Below are 19666 nucleotides of genomic sequence, written 5' to 3'. Positions count from 1 at the left end.
ACTGAAGGACATCCACCCATGGAATATGTAGAATAGACAATTTTGACATTCTTTCTTTGTATGAATTGGGAGTCCCGTGCTCTTTCTGCTGTTCTGCTACACTATTAGAGAAATACAGAAAACATAGAAAATGACTGTTATGTTCTAAACACTGATTGATTGATGGATTACTTCAGCATATTCATATCTAACACATGCAATATTAAACACCCAGAGTGCTGAAAAAAATAGCAAAGCTCTGATAGCAAGTTATTCATTACTAGTGATGCATCCACTCTGAATGTGAAATCCCTGTCCAATGCAAAGTCAGATAACCTTGCAGAACTGTCACCTGTGCAAAGTCGCACTACTTTCGAACCCCTCCAATGCTATTATTCCATTTACAAGTAATGCATAATTCTATCCATGTTTTTTTTTTCCTTTTGTCCAGCTCATCCAGCCATAAGTTATTGAAAACCTGACATTATTAGTTAAGTTGTTATTAATAGATAGGTGATAGAATTGTGCGGTGTATTATGAAGTATTCATCCTCCACTGGATCCATGTTAGAAATAAGAATGTTAATGCATATAGAATGCATTTAATCTTACAACTTATGCTGCTTTGAATGGTGTCTTAAACAACTATTATCATACACTGATAATTTCTGTATTATCTATATCTATTATTTATTATTTATTTATTATATTACATATCTATTGACTATATTTATGTATCTAGATTGCAAATACCATACATTGCATCAATGTTCATATTGCTAACTACACGTCAATATTGCTGCTACTTCTTTGTCTTGTCTTTACACAATGTCTTGTCTTGTTTGTGTTTTAATTTTAAATTTAAATCTTAATTTTAATTATATTTTTAATTTATTATTTGCACTTCATGTTGTTACACTGTGGACCCTGAGCTTCGCAATTTCGTCTATCTATATACTTGTATATGGTTGAGATGACAATAAAGTTCACTTTGACTTGACTTTGACTTTGAGATAGTGGTGACATAACAATAATCTTACTTCTTGCGTTTTACCCTGACTGTTAAGGCAAATATTTAACATAGACAGGCGTCTCAGTAAGTATTTGGGTGTATATAAAATGAATGCTGTTGTCTCCCATCTCTCCCGAGTTGAGACTTTATCAGTTTTTATGTTTGTCCTTCTTGGATGTACTTCTAGGATGTGCCAAGATTCTACTTCTATTTCTAGTGTTTTGAAGATAACCTCCCGTGTCATATTTTCCAAATTTAGTGCCAAATGTTTAGGCATAGGCAAAAGGAAATTTTTGCATGGGATTTTCAAAGGTATTTCAGACATTTTACAGTGAAGTGCCAACAGAAAGGCAGGTGAAAGAGGTATTATGTATGTGTTATATACTGTACAACTCGCAGGTTTATACAGAGGGCTATTTCATAGTAAAAAAAGCCTAGTGTGTCCAAAATATTTGCTGTAGGTATAATAAATCATCCATAAAATTGTTACTGTACATTTTATATCACAAAGCAATTTACCAAACATCCTTATACAGTAATCCCTCCTCCATCGCGGGGGTTGCGTTCCAGAACCACCTGCGAAATAAGAATATCCGCGAAGTAGAAACCATATGTTTATATGGTTATTTTTATATTGTCATGCTTGGGTCACAGATTTGCGCAGAAACACATGAGGTTGTAGAGAGACAGGAACGTTATTCAAACACTGCAAACAAACATTTGTCTCTTTTTCAAATGTTTAAACTGTGCTCCATGACAAGACAGAGATGACAGTTCCGTCTCACAATTAAAAGAATGCAAACATATCTTCCTCTTCAAAGGATTGCGCATCAGGAGCAGATAATGTCAGAGAGATAGAGAAAAGCAAACAAATCAATAGGGCTGTTTGGCTTTTAAGTATGCGAAGCACCGCGGCACAAAGCTGTTGAAGGCGGCAGCTCACACCCCCTCCATCAGGAGCAGAGAAAGAGAAAGAGAGAGATAGAGAGAGACAGAGAAAAACAAACAATCGAAAATCAATACGTGCCCTTCGTGCTTTTAAGTATGCGAAGCACCGTGCAGCATGTCGCTTCACGAAGCAGCTGCACAGAAGGTAGCAACGTGAAGATAATCTTTCAGCATTTTTAGACGAGCGTCCGTATCGTCTAGGTGTGCGAACAGCCCCCCTGCTCAATCCCCCTACGTCAGGATCAGAGAAAGTCAGCGCAAGAGAGAGAGAAAAGTAAGTTGGGTAGCTTCTCAGCCATCTGCCAATAGCGTCCCTTGTATGAAATCAACTGGGCAAACCAACTGAGGAAGCATGTACAAGAAATTAAAAGACCCATTGTCCGCAGAAATCCACGAACCAGCAAAAAATCCGCTATATATATTTAAATATGCTTACATATAAAATCCGCGATAGAGTGAAGCCGCGAAAGGCGAAGCGTGATACAGCGAGGGATTACTGTATATAACTAGTAAAATACCCGCGTTTCGCAGCGGCGAAGTACTGCTTTAAAATTTTAAATAATAAACTGAGGGAAAATATGCCAATAATTTGGTAAGGATCTCTTTGTATACCACGTTGTCAGTTCGCCCCTCCGGTTGTAATATGACCAAGCTGTGCGCTGAGCTTACTCTTGAGCATGCAACGTATAGTTGGCCATGTGAAAAGCAAATCAAGAATGGCAAGACCGTTTCAGCTGCGGAGCTCAGCTCAGAGCGAAATGAAGTGAATGAAATGAGGTGAATGGGAGAGGAGATGATCACGTGACTCCCCCACCCCTCCTTAACTCTCCATCCCTCCACAAACACACAAAGACAGTCTCTCGGATCCCAACTCTCCTTTCTCACCCCGTATGTGTGGTGTTTGCGTCAATACCCCGTATGTATGGTGTTCACGTCAATACCTCGACTCAATACAAGTTAGAAGCATGAGTAATAACGGCTGGGAATTAACAACAGTCATTGTTTAAATTTTGGCCAATCTCAGATCTAAAATGAGTGACGAGCGCAACTCAGCCACAACATCAGCGGCTGCGGAAAGGATGCGTAGGAAACGAAGTCACATGACTGACAAGGAACGTAGAGTTGCTAATGTGACCAGACGTACACAACGTGCACAACAAACGGATGAGCGGCTACAAATTCTACTAACGCTGAAAGAAATCGTGCCAGCCGTGCACAAATGACTGAAGAAACTTGAGCAGCCACAACTGCAGCATGGGTTGAAAGACATTGAGCAGCCCGTGCCTTGCGGGATGAAACTGCTCAGCAGCACGGCATTGCCATTGCCATGTGTAATCACACAGATATTATTGAGGATGAAGTTCCGGAGCACCACTCTGTCGCATTTGACAGCCTGTGCAAACATTGCAACTCATTCAACTTCACCTGTGAGAACAAGCAAGGTGGAGAATACAATTGCTGCCATTAAGGTCGAGTTCAAATTAACCCTTACAGATACCCTAACAGGTTTAAGAACCTGTTGACATATTTAGACCCAAAGCAGCCCCGTTTAAACAGAAAGGTCATCATTACATCGGCCGAAAAGGTCTATTTTAGGTACAAATCAGTGCCATGATAACAAAATCATTTCAAGGGCTTAAAAAAACAATTCTTTGCAGAGAAAGTATTGATTTCACAAACGTAGAATTTGTAGCCCAATTCGATCAGGCTCTCAGTCGCTAGTTTGTACTAATTTAATAACAAATCTTGTACATATAGTATGTTTTTTTTCTATCACCTTATTCTTTAATATCTAACATAAATATATCTTTTTGTTATAAAAATTTTCATCATCCATTACAGAATAAATTCTTTTTATTATGAAAAATATTAATCAGTCATTACTAAACCCACTTCTGCATTCTCTCGTTCTCCTCCCACACTCCAAAGATGTGCAAGTTTAATTAACTGATGACTCTAAATTGATGCTGTGTGAATGTGTGAATGAGTGTGTACTCTGTGCACAGGGTGGGTTCCTAATTTGCGACCAATGCTGTGCTAATGTAGACTTAGCAAAATAATTATACCTCTATTGTGATGTCTGGAAGCAAAATTAAATAGTTGAAATTAAGTGTTTTTATTTTGGTTTTCTCCTTGTCTGCAGAAATACATGTCTCTGTTTCTGTGCATGTTAATCCAGTAGTGTTTTGGTTTATTTATGTTAGGCCTTTGTTTTCAAAGTACTAAAAATAAGGCTAGCTTGGGTGAAAGCATGTGTAAACTTCATTTGTTAGTCACAAAATACACTTTCTTTCTGTCTGCTTGTTTACTTAAGATCTTTAGATCTAAATGTCTTATGTTAATGCTAATTTGAGCACAAGATGGTTTTTTTAGATTATACAGTACATGCATATAGTCTTCTTTTGTATAATGTAACAGAGTAACATACATATTAATGGTTGCATTGAAATTTTGTTAATGTACAGTTTTGAAAATAAAAAATATTTTTTGATATGTGCAAAGTTTACTTTATACATGTGTGTGTAGTCACTGCCTAAGTACTTAAGCTGATTAGTGTATGAACATTATACATTAATAAGCTTATTGATTACGTAGGTTCTTACCTATACTGTGTATGTGTATGGATAGCCATTGATCCATCACCAAACCTTTTTAATCCATTTCAGGGTCATGATGGACTGTAAACCATCTGAATACCATCAGGCTCAAGGCAGGATATTTCTTGTAATGGAGTGCCAGTCCATCTTAGTGCACAACCATGCAAGGAGATAATTTACAACTCTCAGTTAACCTAACATGCCCATCATTGAGATTTCAAAGAAAAAGTGGGGAAAAACCGAGACATGGACGAGTACACAAGCCCAGGACTCTGGAGCTATGAGCTAGCAGTGATACCACAGAAACTAACGCAAAGAACAGTTTTGTAGGAAAGGTTTTGTTTATACATTGTACGTAGTATTGTATGTAGCAGTTTGTTTTAACTTTAAGAAAAGTTATATTATACATTATGTACACATTATATATAAAGTAAATTGTTGTCCTTTAAACAGATTTGTGGACACAAGTATTACTGCTACTCCTCGTAAGCATGTGTGTATATTGTTTGTAGCACATGCTCAGTCAACACATAGCAAAACAAAATAAGTACAGAGACAGTTCTCCAGACAATTGTAGACATCCGTAGTGGCTGAAAATCTTTGTAATCAGCCACATTCGCTGTACACACTCTGACCACAGGTCATTACGGTTTCCCATACTAGTGCTGCAGTCCAGCATTGCATGCTGACTTGTTGTAGCTAAATTAGTGCAGTACATTGCTGTCTCCAACTACCTCCATGTTTTAAAGAGTGTAAAGGAATCTTTTCTCTCTCCGTCTCCTTCCCTACTGTCTTTTTCACAGTTGTTTAGCTAATATTGAAATGAATGTTGTTCTGTGGGTTAATTCTTTCAGCACTCTGCTTTGGCTTCCTTCTAGTTTAATATTGGATTGATTTCTTCTTTTCCATTTTAACTGGAATACTAAAAAGACCCTCCATTAAGCAGCTCATAAACCTATAAACCATATTCTCTGAAAGGTTGGATGGAAGGTGTCCTGATCAGATTTAGAATTTATACATTTAGGTATACACCATCTGTCTGAGCTGGAGTTGGATTGCTCTGCTAACTCATAGGCTCAAGACTGAACATTAGACTGGTTTCTCCCTGTTCCCTTTCAGTTCTCCTCTTCACCTAGTTTAAAAGGAAACTTTCTACTCTCCAGCTGTGGTTACCTTATCTGTTATGCTGTCCAGACCTTGTATCTGGTTGAAAGACACCTCAGCACATTTTTATATTTGTACTTCATTAGATTTTCTTACTACCTTGGACTAGTTTGGGTTCTAGCATCTTAGATATCTTTGATGGCTGCAGGTTTCCTATTCATCTATACTAATAAATGGCAAAGCCCTCACTGACTCACTCATCACTAATTCTCCAACTTCCCGTGTAGGTAGTAGGCTGAAATTTGGCAGGCTCATTTCTTACAGCTTACTTACAAAAGTTAAGCAGGTTTCATTTCGAAATTCTATGCGTAACGGTCATAACGGTCGACAACGTCCGCCATGTTAAACTTTCTTATTTATGGCCCCATCTTCACAAAATTTGGTAGGCAGCTTCCCTGTGCTAACTGAATCCTACTTACGTACATATATACATCCATAGCCTGCAGCTCGGTCGCCGTGTGAGGCGGCGTTGGGTCCCCCATCCCCATGCCTCCCACGTAGTTGGCTGCCTGCCTATATAAGGCCATCCGTCACTCCGGTCTCTTCATTCCCTTCCTTGCTTCGCCACGGTATTCACATCTCCCTGCTGATAACTGCAGCCTTTTAATTTAATCCACGGCTTCTCCGCTGTTTTATTGTTCATTTATTACGATTATAGTTATTGTGTAGGTATTTTAGACTTAGTTTACGTTGTTCAGGTACCCATTTCCTTTATGGTTCCAACCGTACCCCCATTAACATGTCTATCGAGGTGATCACCATCGATCAAAGAACTGTCACTTACCGAGTGGTTTCCTTGCCCGGAGATGGCGACTGCCTTTTCCATTCTCTGTGTTACATATTGCACGGCCATATCAGGCTCACTCTTGATATCCGGAGGAACATTGTGTCTTATGTATTGAATGACTGGGACAGGTTCAAGTTGTGGACTGATGACGGTACAGGAGATAATTATACTACACAGGAGCACTAGAAGAGTGAAATGCTTAAGCCCTTCACCTATGGTTCTGCATGTGAGTTGATGGCTGCCGCTGGATTGTTCGGTTGTCGCTTTCAAGTGTACCAAAATGGCCAAATAATTTACACCTTTGGACAACCGCCAATGCCTCTTAAACATCTTAGATTCACAGGTGACGATTTGAGTAGTGGACACTTTGATGTTTATGAATGTTTAAACTCTCAAAAGCTGGATGCGAAGTTATCGATGAAACCCATTTCAATTCAAACGCCTCCAATTTCCAATAAGGCTCTGCTTCGCAATGGCAATTAATAAGTCTTAGGGACAGACCCTACAATAGGTTGGCATTGATTTGAGACAAGATTGCTTTTCACGTGGCCAACAATACGTTGCATGCTCAAGAGTAAGCTCAGCACAGAGCTTGGTCATATTACAACCAGAGGGCCGAACTGACAACGTGGTATACAAAGAGATCCTTAACAAATAATTATTGGTATATTTTCCCTCAGTTTAAAAAGGTTTACTTTTCTTCTTAATAAAAATTTTAAAGCAATACTTCGCCGCTGCGAAGCGCAGATATTTTGCTAGTTCTTTATATTCTCCTCCTTACTTTTACCTCCAGCTGATTTAGTCCTTAAGACATATGGAGTTTTGTTATCTTCTTCTCATCCTGTCTTCCATCATCTCTTCATTTGTTTCTCATTCCCATTGCCCATGCAAAGCCAGTTGCCATGCTGACTGCAGAATTGCATGAAGAAGCCTACAAGCATTTACTTGTCCATACTGCTTGGCAGCATATTCTCCTATCTCTCTCCACTGAATCCTGGAAAAAATAATAATAATAATTAGAATTAATGGCTAATAAGTAATTTGTCCTCAAGACTACACCTGATGCATTCCTTGACATGTTTTAGAACTGTTCCTCTGTCTGGTCCTTCTAGTCCTTTGTTTTTAACACTCTTTCTTTAATTTTCTTTTTGACATTTATTTTACCTCATATATTTCTTCTCATAGATCTCACTTCTCTTTATCTTCTTTCTATACAGCAGAGGATCTTCTCCTTTGGTGTCATTGATGTAATGGCATTTCTAACATACGTATCTCTGGAAGGTTTTGAGCTGTGTTTCTGCCACTTTCTGGAAACCTTCTTTTTATAACCAGGCACATCTTGGATTTTCTTTGGCCTGTATCAATGGTCATCCAGCATTAATACTAAAAAATTTGGACATGAGCATCAGTAGGCTTTGCGCCCTAGGAACCAGGATACCTGAACTACTCTGTAACATTTCAGTAATTATTTACCACTCTGATGCTGGTCATTCTGATCATAAAGTAAGTCATTACAATAGCAATTGATGAGAAGAATTCATAATTAATTGCAGAATTACGGTATTTGTGGATTCCTCTAGAGTGCCTCCTTCTCAAGCATGGTTCGGCTCAAAAACTAATCAGCTCATCGTCATGTCATAACAGGCTTAAGATTCGAGTTTGATCATTTTTGGTAAAGCCGTTTTAGCTCTAGGCCATCCTCAACAAACTGTAACACACAGACAGACACACACCCATCATCAAGATAGCAATGTTTTTGGTATCAGGGGACCCTAAAACATTGAGATCCATCAAAAACTGGAGATTGTTAATTTTTGACAAATCTAAAGCTTTCACTCCTTCCCCTTAGACGATAGGTTAGGGTGGGAGAGGACGCAAGCTTGCTAATGGGATGTAGGGTGGCAAGTAAGATGTGATGTAGAAAGGCTGACTCGCTGACCTTTTGTTTTTGGCTTGATTGTTGCACTATGGTCCTCTGTCACAGCTTTTTATATTTTTGTCTGTTTCGTTAACATCTTTGTCACAGGACTGGGTTTCTATTTTTTTAAAGTATTGTTTATTCAAAATTTAGCTATGATTGTATGTTTCCTTCAACACAATACAAATTTTATCCCAAAACAGCTACATAAATAAAATGAAAACCATAAAATTCCACTTACATATCACAAAGACGTCTTTCTGATGAGCATAATGTGCATGTTCAGTTTGCTAGGTTACAAGTAAATGGTGGCAGATCAAGAGGGTCTTATATTTTACTCTTGTGCTCAATACTTTGTTTTACCTTTTCGTAAGACTCCTTAAAAAGTGCATTAAATAAAACATGTTGGTAGTCCAATTAAAAATAAAGAAGTTTGGTTTACATCATTTTACCTATTGTTTTTATTTGCATTTTGAAGGTATTTGTTTTTAAATACTCAGTTAAGATATCCTGTGCAAAAAGAGTAAATCATAATTGTATATAATATGTTTTCTGGCATTCTCATGACTGTAATCTTTTATACTTCATTTCCACCTTTGCAGAAGTGCTGCCACTTGTAGAATTTTATTTAGAAGAAGGCATAACTGATGAAGAGGCGGTGGCTCTCATTGACTTAGAGGCACCTAGAGCTGAAAAAAGCAACACAAAATGGCAAGAGATAACCCAAGCTGGTATCCTTCTTTATGAAAAATGTATTTTTGTTCTGACTGTTACAGCTGAATAATAATAACAATATTAAAATTGTCTGTTGAGGATGTTTCATTGCACATTAACCCAGGGCTGGCGCCACCATTAAGGCGAATTAGACATTGGCCTAGGGCTCAGATCTTAATGGGGGTGGGGGGTTGGTGTTGAACCCACCTGCATGGGTACAAAATAACCTAACACCAGCACCGTGTTGACCTATATAACACCTAGAAATAAAATCTTTAAAGGGGCAAAATTCAGATACATTATTAGCATTCTGTTTCATTATTTATTCAAAAAGAAGTTTAGAGAAAGATGCAAAGAGACACAACCCTGTCTTATTCTACTGCTTTGACTTTGCTGAGGGAGCCCTATTCCACTTATCGCTCTCAGTGCTTAGTCTGATGTACGTGGTGGCCTTTGTTAAGCTGCTTGCCCACTGTTTAATTTTACTCATCAGGAAGACCCCTGTGCCAGTCTACATATTACAATGGAAGGAACATAATATGAAAATGGAGAAAATAAAATTTGTTCTGTTGATCTGAAGGTCAGGTCAATGCTTTTTAAATGCAGTAAATTAATATATACATTGATATATAAGCATGTGCTATTAAAAATAAAAGCAGTTGGTTTATATAACTATAGTTATTTATTTTGTATTTGATGAAAAGATGTATGAATACAGGGTGTGAGAGAAGAAGAAACAGATGAATACTATTATGTATTTTCTTTTCAAATGCTCTTGTTTACATCTTTGACATTAAAAACAGATAGCCAGACTCTAAGACTTGATGATTCTGAGGATAACGCTGAAGAGGACCCATTCACTGCAAAACTGAGCTTTGAGGTACTGAAAAATCTATTTAACTTGTGGCGTATATGTTTATTTTGTGAAGCAGAGAATTTTGTGAGTTTACTCCTAACTTCCACTCCAGCATGAACATCCCATGGGAGTTTGTTTGTGTACATTCAGAAAACAATTCCAGATGTTTGAGTTGAGGTTGGAATTCTTTACATGTTTTACATTATACTCATTTATATTTGACAACAATGATGACATGATGATTATTTGACTGGTCACCTGGCTGTATAGTAAGGCTAATCATAATAATTATTAATTTAAAAAAAAAAAAAAAACAACTACTGATTTTTTTGTTAACCTTATTTACTTACTTATTTTTTAAACTTTACAAAACGTCATTATATGGAAGTACATTTTCCTTTCCTTTTTGAATAACATGTCAATGTAATCCCTAGAACCGCCACCATATCACGTAATACTGCAGACCTAAAATAGACATAGATAAGCAATGGAAAAACATCTTATGCTATAAAACTAAAACAAGAAGAATTCACACAGTATTAATTTCTTTGTATGTATTATTGCTTGCAAGCTACAATATTCAGATTAGTTTTGCAAGAAAGACATTTTTGGGATCTATTTTTTATTAATTTCATGGTTTTTTCTTATTTTACTATTTAGTGTAAACTACATGTTTTGTCATGTGACACATCTCTGGTTACTTATAACTTTCTATGTTTATTATTAAACACTTAATCGGAAGTGTTGTTTCTTCTTTTATAAAGAATCTGACTAATATAATATAACTGTTACCTTTTATTTTAAATTTTAGCAAGGAGGATCAGAGTTTGTCCCAGTGGTGGTAAACCGATCAGTTCTGCGTTCAATGAGCAGGAGAGATGTTCTCATAAAACGTTGGGCAAAACCCCTAAAATGGCAGTATTACAGGTCCTTGCTGCCTGATGTTTCAATTACCATGTGCCCTTCATGCTTTCAGGTGAGTTTTAAGAAGCAGAAATGAGTGTGTGTGTTTTAGCTGTAGGTAGGCAAGTGTTAAAATGAGCTAATGATTTTCCTTAACATGCATAGGGAATCCATTTGTTGCTGGCTGCCTTTCAGAGTAAAAACGTGTTCCATCTGCTGCTTGGATATTTTAAAAACAAATTTCAGTGTCTGGAAGTAAATTTGCCTTTACTTTTTGAGTGATATGTCAGTATGATTCTTAGAAACTGTCACCATATCACTTACTTAATATTTGCAGTTTCAATGTGCTTCTTTTCTGGAACAAAGAAGTATGAGAACCACTTCGTGTACACGGGTGAGTGTACATCAGAATCTGAAACTCTTTCTCATTTTATAATGCACATCCATTCCTGCTCTGCAGTGGTCCCTTAGTTTTACCTCCGCAAAATACATTTTTGCAAACAAAAAGCTTAACATCTGGTGCTTATTCAAGGTCAAACAAATGATGCATACTTGTTGTTAACATATGGTTATACGCCACAATGCAGCACAACATATTAAAAAACATTTTGAAAGGCTCTGTAATGTACAATAAAAATCGGAAAGTCGTCTGAACAGCATAAAGTTAATTGTACTCAGATATGCACAGTTCATATTAGGATTGACTACTATGTGTTCAGTTGCAACATCAGTTGCTTGAAAAATCTTTTACGATTCAATTTAGTTGAATCCTATTCTCATTCAACACTAAGTACATTTACATATAGTTATAAACAAATCTTACAGAGATATAGAAATAAATACATAGGTATGGATGTATTTTGTAGGTTATCAATGAACCTTAATATTAATGTAATAATTATGAACATATTAGGAACAATATTGAAACCAATTAGCAAACTGAAAGGAGAATTGGAAAATTCTAGTCTACATAGCAAAAATCCATCCTCCACAACACTCCACCCTTTCATTTTCTGTGTGGAGTTTCCATATTCTCACCATGTCTTTGTAGATGTTCTTCAAGATAGTTCAGGGTTCCTTCAATATACAGGTCATTCTAACTGGCAATGCTACGTGTGTGTGTATGTGCACTGCAATCAGCAGAAGACTGACATCTTTAGAGTCGTTTATTTCCTTGCTGTCAGTGTTGGTGGGAAATATTTGGCCATCCATCCCCTGCCTAAACACACAGACAAGGTATCACAGTACAGGAAAATGTTGATTACTCTGGAAAAGTAAATCAAACGTTAGGACTTGATTCGTGATGACACATTCATTCTATTGTCTATTTCCAAAACTACTTAAGGTAGGAAAACCTGATGGAAATAGAAGAAAATTCAGTTAATACAAGATACTGGAAAGGGAAAGAGAATGGAAATGACTCAATTATAGCCAATGTTTATATAAAAAAAACAGCATTAAGAACTCTCCCAGCATTAAGATTATCACTTGTTTTTGAACCATAGTATGCTATGTTTAACAATGAGTCTTCGCAGTTTGGTTTAAATGTTGAAATCACTGAGGATTTTGGTAGCTGTTTTAGTGTTTGGGGTATAATAGCAAAAGCTATGCCTTCCACAATGCTTTTATTATCCTGGAACTTTTAAGTAGAGTAGATCTTCATTTTGTAATGCCAGTGAATAAATTATAGGCATTAATGAGCTCTGTAAGTTAAATAGATCTTCATTTTGTGATGCCAGTGAATAAATTATAAGCACTAATGAGCTCTACAAGGTAAACAGTGGCAGAGACGTTTACATTTTATGCCTTAAGGATAATCAGCTTTGCACTTAACTGGAAACTAGTGTAGTGGTTTAATAATGGGTATAATACAGATACACTCTCTAGTTATAAAGATTACAGTTTTACAGGGTCATTATTATCATGTCTATGTAGTATAGTAAAATTAGGTCATCTTGTATGTCCTGTTCATCATGCAGCATGTTGGTGTTCTCTGGCACCATGGTTAGTGAGTGTAACAAACTTACCTTAAAACGTCTGTCTTCCTTACCTGAACACAATTTACACCTCTGTCTACCATTAGGAGAAATATGAAGTTGCATTCAAATGCTGATGATACTAAGCTGTATTTATCAATAAGATTAAATGTTGCAAGTATTATTACATTTTATTTATTTAACATAGCAGTAATCAAATGATTTGAAACACCTGGGGCCTCATGTATAAACGGTATGTATGCACAAAAATGTTGCATACTCTCGTTTCCATGCTCAAATCGCAATGTATAAAACCTAAACTTGGCGTAAAGCCACGCACATTTTCACGGTAGCTCAAACCCTGGCGTAGGCAAGTTCTCTGCTCGGTTTTGCAAACTGGTGGTACCCAGCGTCAAAGCAGTGCTTTTGCTCCAGTGTGGTTTCCCTTTCTTTTTAGATCCACATCCCTGACGTGGCTTTATCAAATACACTGAAATTAACCACATATTGTTTATTAGTTTAAGGCATCTGATTGTAATTAATTTATAACAATATAATGGTCCACGGAATGGCCAAACTATTCCAAGTACCATAGCTGCTTTAGCGTTGTTACTCTCACTGCACCTTCTTCTTCTACTTTCAGCTGCTCCCATTAGGGGTTGCCACAGCGGATCATTTTTTTCCATATTACTCTCACTGCACCACTCGGAGCAGCTGATCGGAAGGAGAATTATCGGTATACAGAATCAAGCACACACTGCCTCAACCATGCTGTCTATTTGAACTGCTCTCATCCGACAAACGCTTCAGAGCCTTTCCTGTATGGACCTCGTGGTTCAGAAACAGTTTCATCCCAAGAACTATAGACACACTCAATCAGTCCATCAAGTGCTCCTTGTAGAACTGTTTGTACTTACAAGTACACCTCGTGGTAAACTTGTGATAAAGTTATAATATTGCACAACCTGAGCCACTTTATAAAGCACGTATTTACATATGATGACGATATCATTTTTAAGATGAAATGCAGCAAAATATGTTTATTACATTATACAGATAAAATATTAATATAATTTAAATAATTTATATTGTTAATAATTAAACATGTGAGGACACAGTGTTGCAGCTCTAGCAAGGAACTGGCGGCACAATTATTCATGCCTCACGCTGTATTCTTTCTGGGGATGGTGTGACACTGGAAAGATAGATGGATAGAATAATTAAACATGTACTACGAAGATATTTCAGTGTTCCTTAAATATTTTGAAGAATCAGCGTTCTAAGCTTACAGATGGCTCAACGTCTATTACAGAGCTGATTGTGTGGCGATTAGGTACTTGGAGAAAGAAAAGGAAGGAAAGGAATTGGGGGTTAGTACATTTGAAAAAGACAGTACTGCTGCAATAAATTATTTCATTGAAGGTCGTGCAATGTGCAGCAAGGATCTTGCGGGAGGCAGGAACAGTCTATAGACAAGGCACCTGCTCGTCACTATCACTGCGCCACCGTGTTCCCATGTTTAATAACATGCTTTAACTCCTATCATCATGAAAATGATATCAAGTATACAACAGTTATTCAGAGAGCTGTAATATCACGAATGTAATGTCCTGTCGTAGGAAGAGAAAGCCCGTTTAAGAAGCAAGTAGTCATTCACACACACAGAGCACATAGAAGAACACATACAAAAACAAAGCATTTAATGTGCTACTTTAGTTATGATGGTATTTGAGAAACTAGTAAATTAAATGATTTAAAAATGAAGTTTATGATGTTCTACTTTAATGACAAAATAAGCTACGTGATTAAAGTGGAAATTTCGAGATTAAAGTGGGCATTTTGAGCTTTTTTCTCACTGTGTCCCTATTTTTTTTTTCAAAAGATCAAATAAACACTTTCACAAAAGGTTCAAGGACGATACAACAGCTTCCATGGCGTAGCGGAAAGTGTTTATTTGATCTTTGGACTTCAGGCTTCACACATTCTATAGTTTATGCCTACATTTTGTAACATTTATTACTAAAATATGACAAAGTTTCTGTTTTAACAATGTGTTTACACAGATTACTGTAGGAATGGAACACACATGAAATGCATGTGCTCCAAATAATGATTTATTATTTTCACCCTAAAACTCCAGCACTTCACTCCCAGATAATCAATCAAGGCATGAGCTGGGAGAACTTTGTGCACATTCTGCAGCTGTGGGGGGATGAAATAGTAGGCTGCTTGCTGCTCATCTTAATTGGCACATTTACAGGACAAAAGACGCTGATGGAGAGGTGCGAACAGATTTAAGGTGGGCCGGATTTACGAGTTTTCTCGTAGGCTCTGGTAATTCTAGTATTAAAGCAACAAATAGTACTGTTTTTCCTTGCCTCCACTTGGTATTCGCTGAAATTCTTCTATTTTCCCCTGTGCTTTTGCCATTGTCTTTTCACAGAATGCTGAGCTTAAGGGCTATTTATATTGATTTGCATATTCAAAGAGGCATAATTCTGGGAGGAGTTGGGGCGGGACAGCAGGCGCGTGCACGTGCGTTACTTTTCACGCTAACCGGAATTCATATAGCGGAAGAACGTGGAAGTTGGTGTTCGCACAGATTTATGCATCTGGATTTTTTTGTGCGTACGAACATTTTGCTTTTGTCCATACACCATGTTATACTGTGAATTCTACGCACAGCGTTACGCATGAGGCCCCTGGTAATCATCATAATTGGCTTCTCAATGTAAATTAATTAACTTTTTTGTATTCAGCATATTAAGGAACTGTCGTATTTTTTCAGTATTTCTGCTTGGATAAAGCAGGTATTTTATTGTGTGAAATGTTAATGAGTGAGGCTTAACTCAGTGCCAAATGTCACACATAGGCCAGTCTATCATCATCAGTCTGCCTAACCTTTGTGTGTTTAGACTGTGGGAGAGAACCAGAGCAGTGGACATTTTAACACGTGTGTTAATTCAGCTAAGCTATAACTCTTTCAGATTAAGATTTGCTATTATTGATTTATTATTCGCTGAATTTACACTCAATAAAATAGCAGTTTTTCTTTCTTTTCTTCCAGTTTGTGGACGGTTGATTTGCAGTCATCCACAATTTTACCTCACTAAAGCAGTTAATTAATGATATAGAAAGTATGCAGTAAAATATCATCTGCCTGTGAATGAATAGTAGTAACTTGTTTCTGAAGTAGATCTACTCACAAACATTTTTTAAAAAGATTTGCAGGCATGTTTTCTCCTTTTAGTAGTTTTTATGTATTATACTGCAAATAAAATTCCACATCCGGTTATTGTTGGTATGAAGTCTGCACATTCTCCCCATGTCAGCATTTTTCTCCTCTGGGTACTCTGGTTTTCCTTCCACATCCCCACAAACTTGAAAGTTATGCTAACTGGCAACTTCAAGAGATGCTAGTGTGAGTTAGAGTGTACTGTTGTTTGGGAGCAGGCCCTGTTCTGGGCTGATGCTCTGTCTAGGGCAGGGGTGGGCAGATTCAGTCCTGGAGGGCCGCAGTGGCTGCAGGTTTTTGCTCCAACCCAGTTGCTTAATAAGAAGCCCTTATTGCTCAAGTAACACTTCAGCTTCACTTTAGTTATCTCGCTCGTTAAGATTTTGAACCCTTATTGCTTATTTTAGTCTTAAACAGCTATATTCTTGGTTTTTAATTGCTCCTAATTGGCAATACCATGCAAATGACAAAAGAGACCAGCATTTCTCCATTTAGCTTGTTTTCATTTACACCTGTGTGTATTTATCATGCACTATTTGGTTTAATTAAATACTTGGAAGGAAAGTGAAGAGAAAAAAGTGAAGCACTGAGAATTACTCATCTGTTTTAGACTTCAAATCATTTGGATGATATCATTAGAAAGAAAAATAAATCTAGGATATGAGAATGACCTGACATGGCAGAGTTAAAGCACTAGCAAGCCATGCAATTAAATAATTGACAAGGATTGGTTTATAATTAAGCAACTGGGTTGGAACAAAAACCTGCAACCACTGCGGCCCTCCAGGACTGAATCTGCCCACCCCTGGTCTAGGGCAATTTCCTTTCTTGTAGCCAGTACTGCTGGTATAGGCTCAAACACCTCCTGGTGAACTTGAATTGGATTTGGAGCATTTCAGGATGACTTACTAAGTAACTGCAAATTAAACTCTACTAACTAACAAATGTAAAGTAAAAAAAAAAAATTCCCGCCCCCTGTAACTGTTGTGAAATAAACAGCCTTGACACACAGAAACAAGGTTTGGGGTAGCCACCCATATACTTGAGCCCTGGCTGCAAAAGGCAAAATAGGTTGCACAGACGTGTACAGAATTGAGTCCAACATAGAACTGAGGAAACATAGGAAGCAATCTGGGTTTGAAGGCAGGGAACCAGAAGTGAGGTCAGGTTGGCCGAAACCGAAAGTGACATCTTCGTTGCCCGACCCGGAAATTATATCTTCGTGACCGGACCCGGAACTGACATCATCATGGCTGGAATAGGGCAGAATTTCCCGTGTTTGGTCTGCAGGAATAACAGAGGAAGAGTTAGCGCACCCCGCCACCCCCTGGCCTGGCATGGAATTACCTTCATTTGGTCCTTTTAGCTGCCTCCCATGCGCAATTGTGTGTGACACGGTCAAAAGTAATTCTGTAAATTAATAATTCAAGCTAAACTGAAATAGATTTTGAAGTATCTACCAGTGTAAAAGCTAGGTGTGCATTGTCAGAGGTTTTTGTTTCTAATGCTTTCGCGAACTTACTGTAAACCACTTACATTTCAGTGTCAGCCTTTGGTGTCTTATATATGATTTATTTATTCATATACATAATTTGGAAGCACTGATTTATTTCTATAATCCTACAACTGCTATGATGATTATTATTGAAGTTGCTATGAAGATCGTTATTGAAGTGCCTATCTCTTTCCTTTTTTGACACAGATGTTTCACAGTGAAGACTATGAATTGTTGGTTCTTCAACACAACTGCTGTCCATATTGTCGCAGACCAATAGATGAGCCTAACTGAATCTGCACAAGGGTTTTTGTGATGTCTACTTCACTACTCATGGTCAGATACAAACCTCAAGAATAATGATGAGAGTCCTGAGCGTAAACACTCTGGTTATGTCTGAAATGTACAGAACTGTTTTACACTCTGAAATAGGATGATTTTAATTCCAATATTTTATAAAAATAATGTAAAGGAATGTATTTTCTAATAAGAGAAAAGCAAGAAATTTTAAACGATGTGCAAAACTATTTATTGCATTACACATGATGGAGTTGAGAGAGACTCAATGTTTTTCAGCAGCAATTGAAATAATAGGCAGCACTTTAATTAGGTGAGTGTAACTTAGTGTTAATATGGATACATTTTTCAACTTATTTTGTGTTTGATGATACAGTAGTTGTATCTCTGGTCAGTAATACTCATTTCACATTTACTTAAGATCGTATAATTCACATAATGGTGAAATGTTACTATTGATCCTGTGAGGATTGTGCCTGTTAAAAAATAATACAGAATATTTGAGTGCACATTCAGTGAATACAATTTTAAATTTATATACTACAAAAAATTCAAGCTATCAAACTGATTAAACCAAAGTTTTATCCTTGCCAAGAATCATTTATTCTTATAAATAAATGACAATTATTGTGAACTTGACAGAGCTTCATCATTTCATTTAACTTTCTATCTCTTTATCCTGGTGAGGATCATGGTGGCAACAGACTGAGTTCTCTTAATCCCAGCAGCATTCTTTAAAAGCTATTGCTGGGAAACTCTCAGGCTTTCTGTGCTTAGTTGAGAGGTGTAATCCCTCCAACGTGTTTGGATCTGGCTATGCATTTCCTCTCGGCAGGCCATATCTGGTGTACTTCCTATGGGACGTACTACACGCCCAGACCACCTCAGCTGGCTTCTTTTGAGCAGTAACTCAATTCTGAAATCCTCATGTCAGATCAGATCGTTATGGCGCTCCAGTGAGTTTGAGAACTGTGCTTTCATGTGCTACTGGTAGGGTTACTCTTGGCAAATTGGCCTTAAAGAAGGAAAAAAAATCCTTAAAGATAAAATTCCATGATAGTACTCAGTAAGCCTTATAGAAAAAAAATATTTCTTTCTCAGCGGTCACTCTAAATGAGAATGATGCTTGTCACTGGTTCCTTAAATAAGTGATTATAACCCTGTCCCTAAACCACAGATTATGAAGTCATTATAACAGAAGCAAGGCCTGGTTGTGTTGTTCACCAGCAAGTGCTTAGTGCCCTGGTGACCCATCAGCCTACAAAATCAATAATGAGCTGGTACAAGTGCACAGCCGCGGGCCAGGAGAACGGCATGGGTTCAGACATGATGCCAGTCTGTAGACCAGAATGTGTAGGACAGTTCTGCCATAGTAAAAAATGAATGTGTCTTTCTAATGTCAACAGTGAATGTAAGCTGTCAATATAAAATAATAATGTTATTGTGTTTATATGTTACAACCAAACCAACACTCTAAGCGTATTTTGTAAAACGTTTATGGCATATATTATTGATTTAATAAATATTATACTCCAATGATTAAAGATTTTATTTATATAATCAAGATTGTACCAATTCATTTTACAATTCTCCACAAAATGTCCAGTCTAATTGATGTGTATTTTACATCCATCAAGAATTTTGACATTCCTGTTCCAAGTATGTGTAACCAGAAATGCAGACATGATGGGACGACCTCATTTCTCACAATCTCATGTATCAATTCCTTTTGAAAATCTTACCCATTGTTCTTTTTTTTTTTTTATTGTTGTTTTCCTTGGTTGAA

At 37.2% G+C, this 19666-nt stretch overlaps 1 protein-coding gene across 8 annotated transcripts in view; it reads left to right on the top strand.

Annotated features, from left to right (window-relative positions):
* The window catches only part of ift122 (intraflagellar transport 122 homolog (Chlamydomonas)), a 114198-nt gene extending 94758 nt beyond the window's left edge, over positions 1–19440 (top strand). For all 8 annotated transcript variants that reach the window (XM_051921151.1, XM_051921152.1, XM_051921154.1 and 5 more), the window contains exons 26-29: positions 9007–9135; positions 9922–9998; positions 10786–10950; positions 17791–19440. In XM_051921151.1, the coding sequence (XP_051777111.1) occupies positions 9007–9135; positions 9922–9998; positions 10786–10950; positions 17791–17877 (458 nt within the window). In that variant the 3' untranslated portion in view covers positions 17878–19440. The remainder of the gene's footprint in view (positions 1–9006; positions 9136–9921; positions 9999–10785; positions 10951–17790) is intronic.
* The last annotated feature ends 226 nt before the right edge of the window (positions 19441–19666 follow it).

Source organism: Erpetoichthys calabaricus, chromosome 18 (assembly GCF_900747795.2).
Source record: "Erpetoichthys calabaricus chromosome 18, fErpCal1.3, whole genome shotgun sequence".
NCBI lineage: Eukaryota > Metazoa > Chordata > Cladistia > Polypteriformes > Polypteridae > Erpetoichthys > Erpetoichthys calabaricus.
The sequence above is the reverse complement of the archived record's forward strand: the minus strand, read 5'-3'. Positions and strand labels throughout refer to the sequence as shown.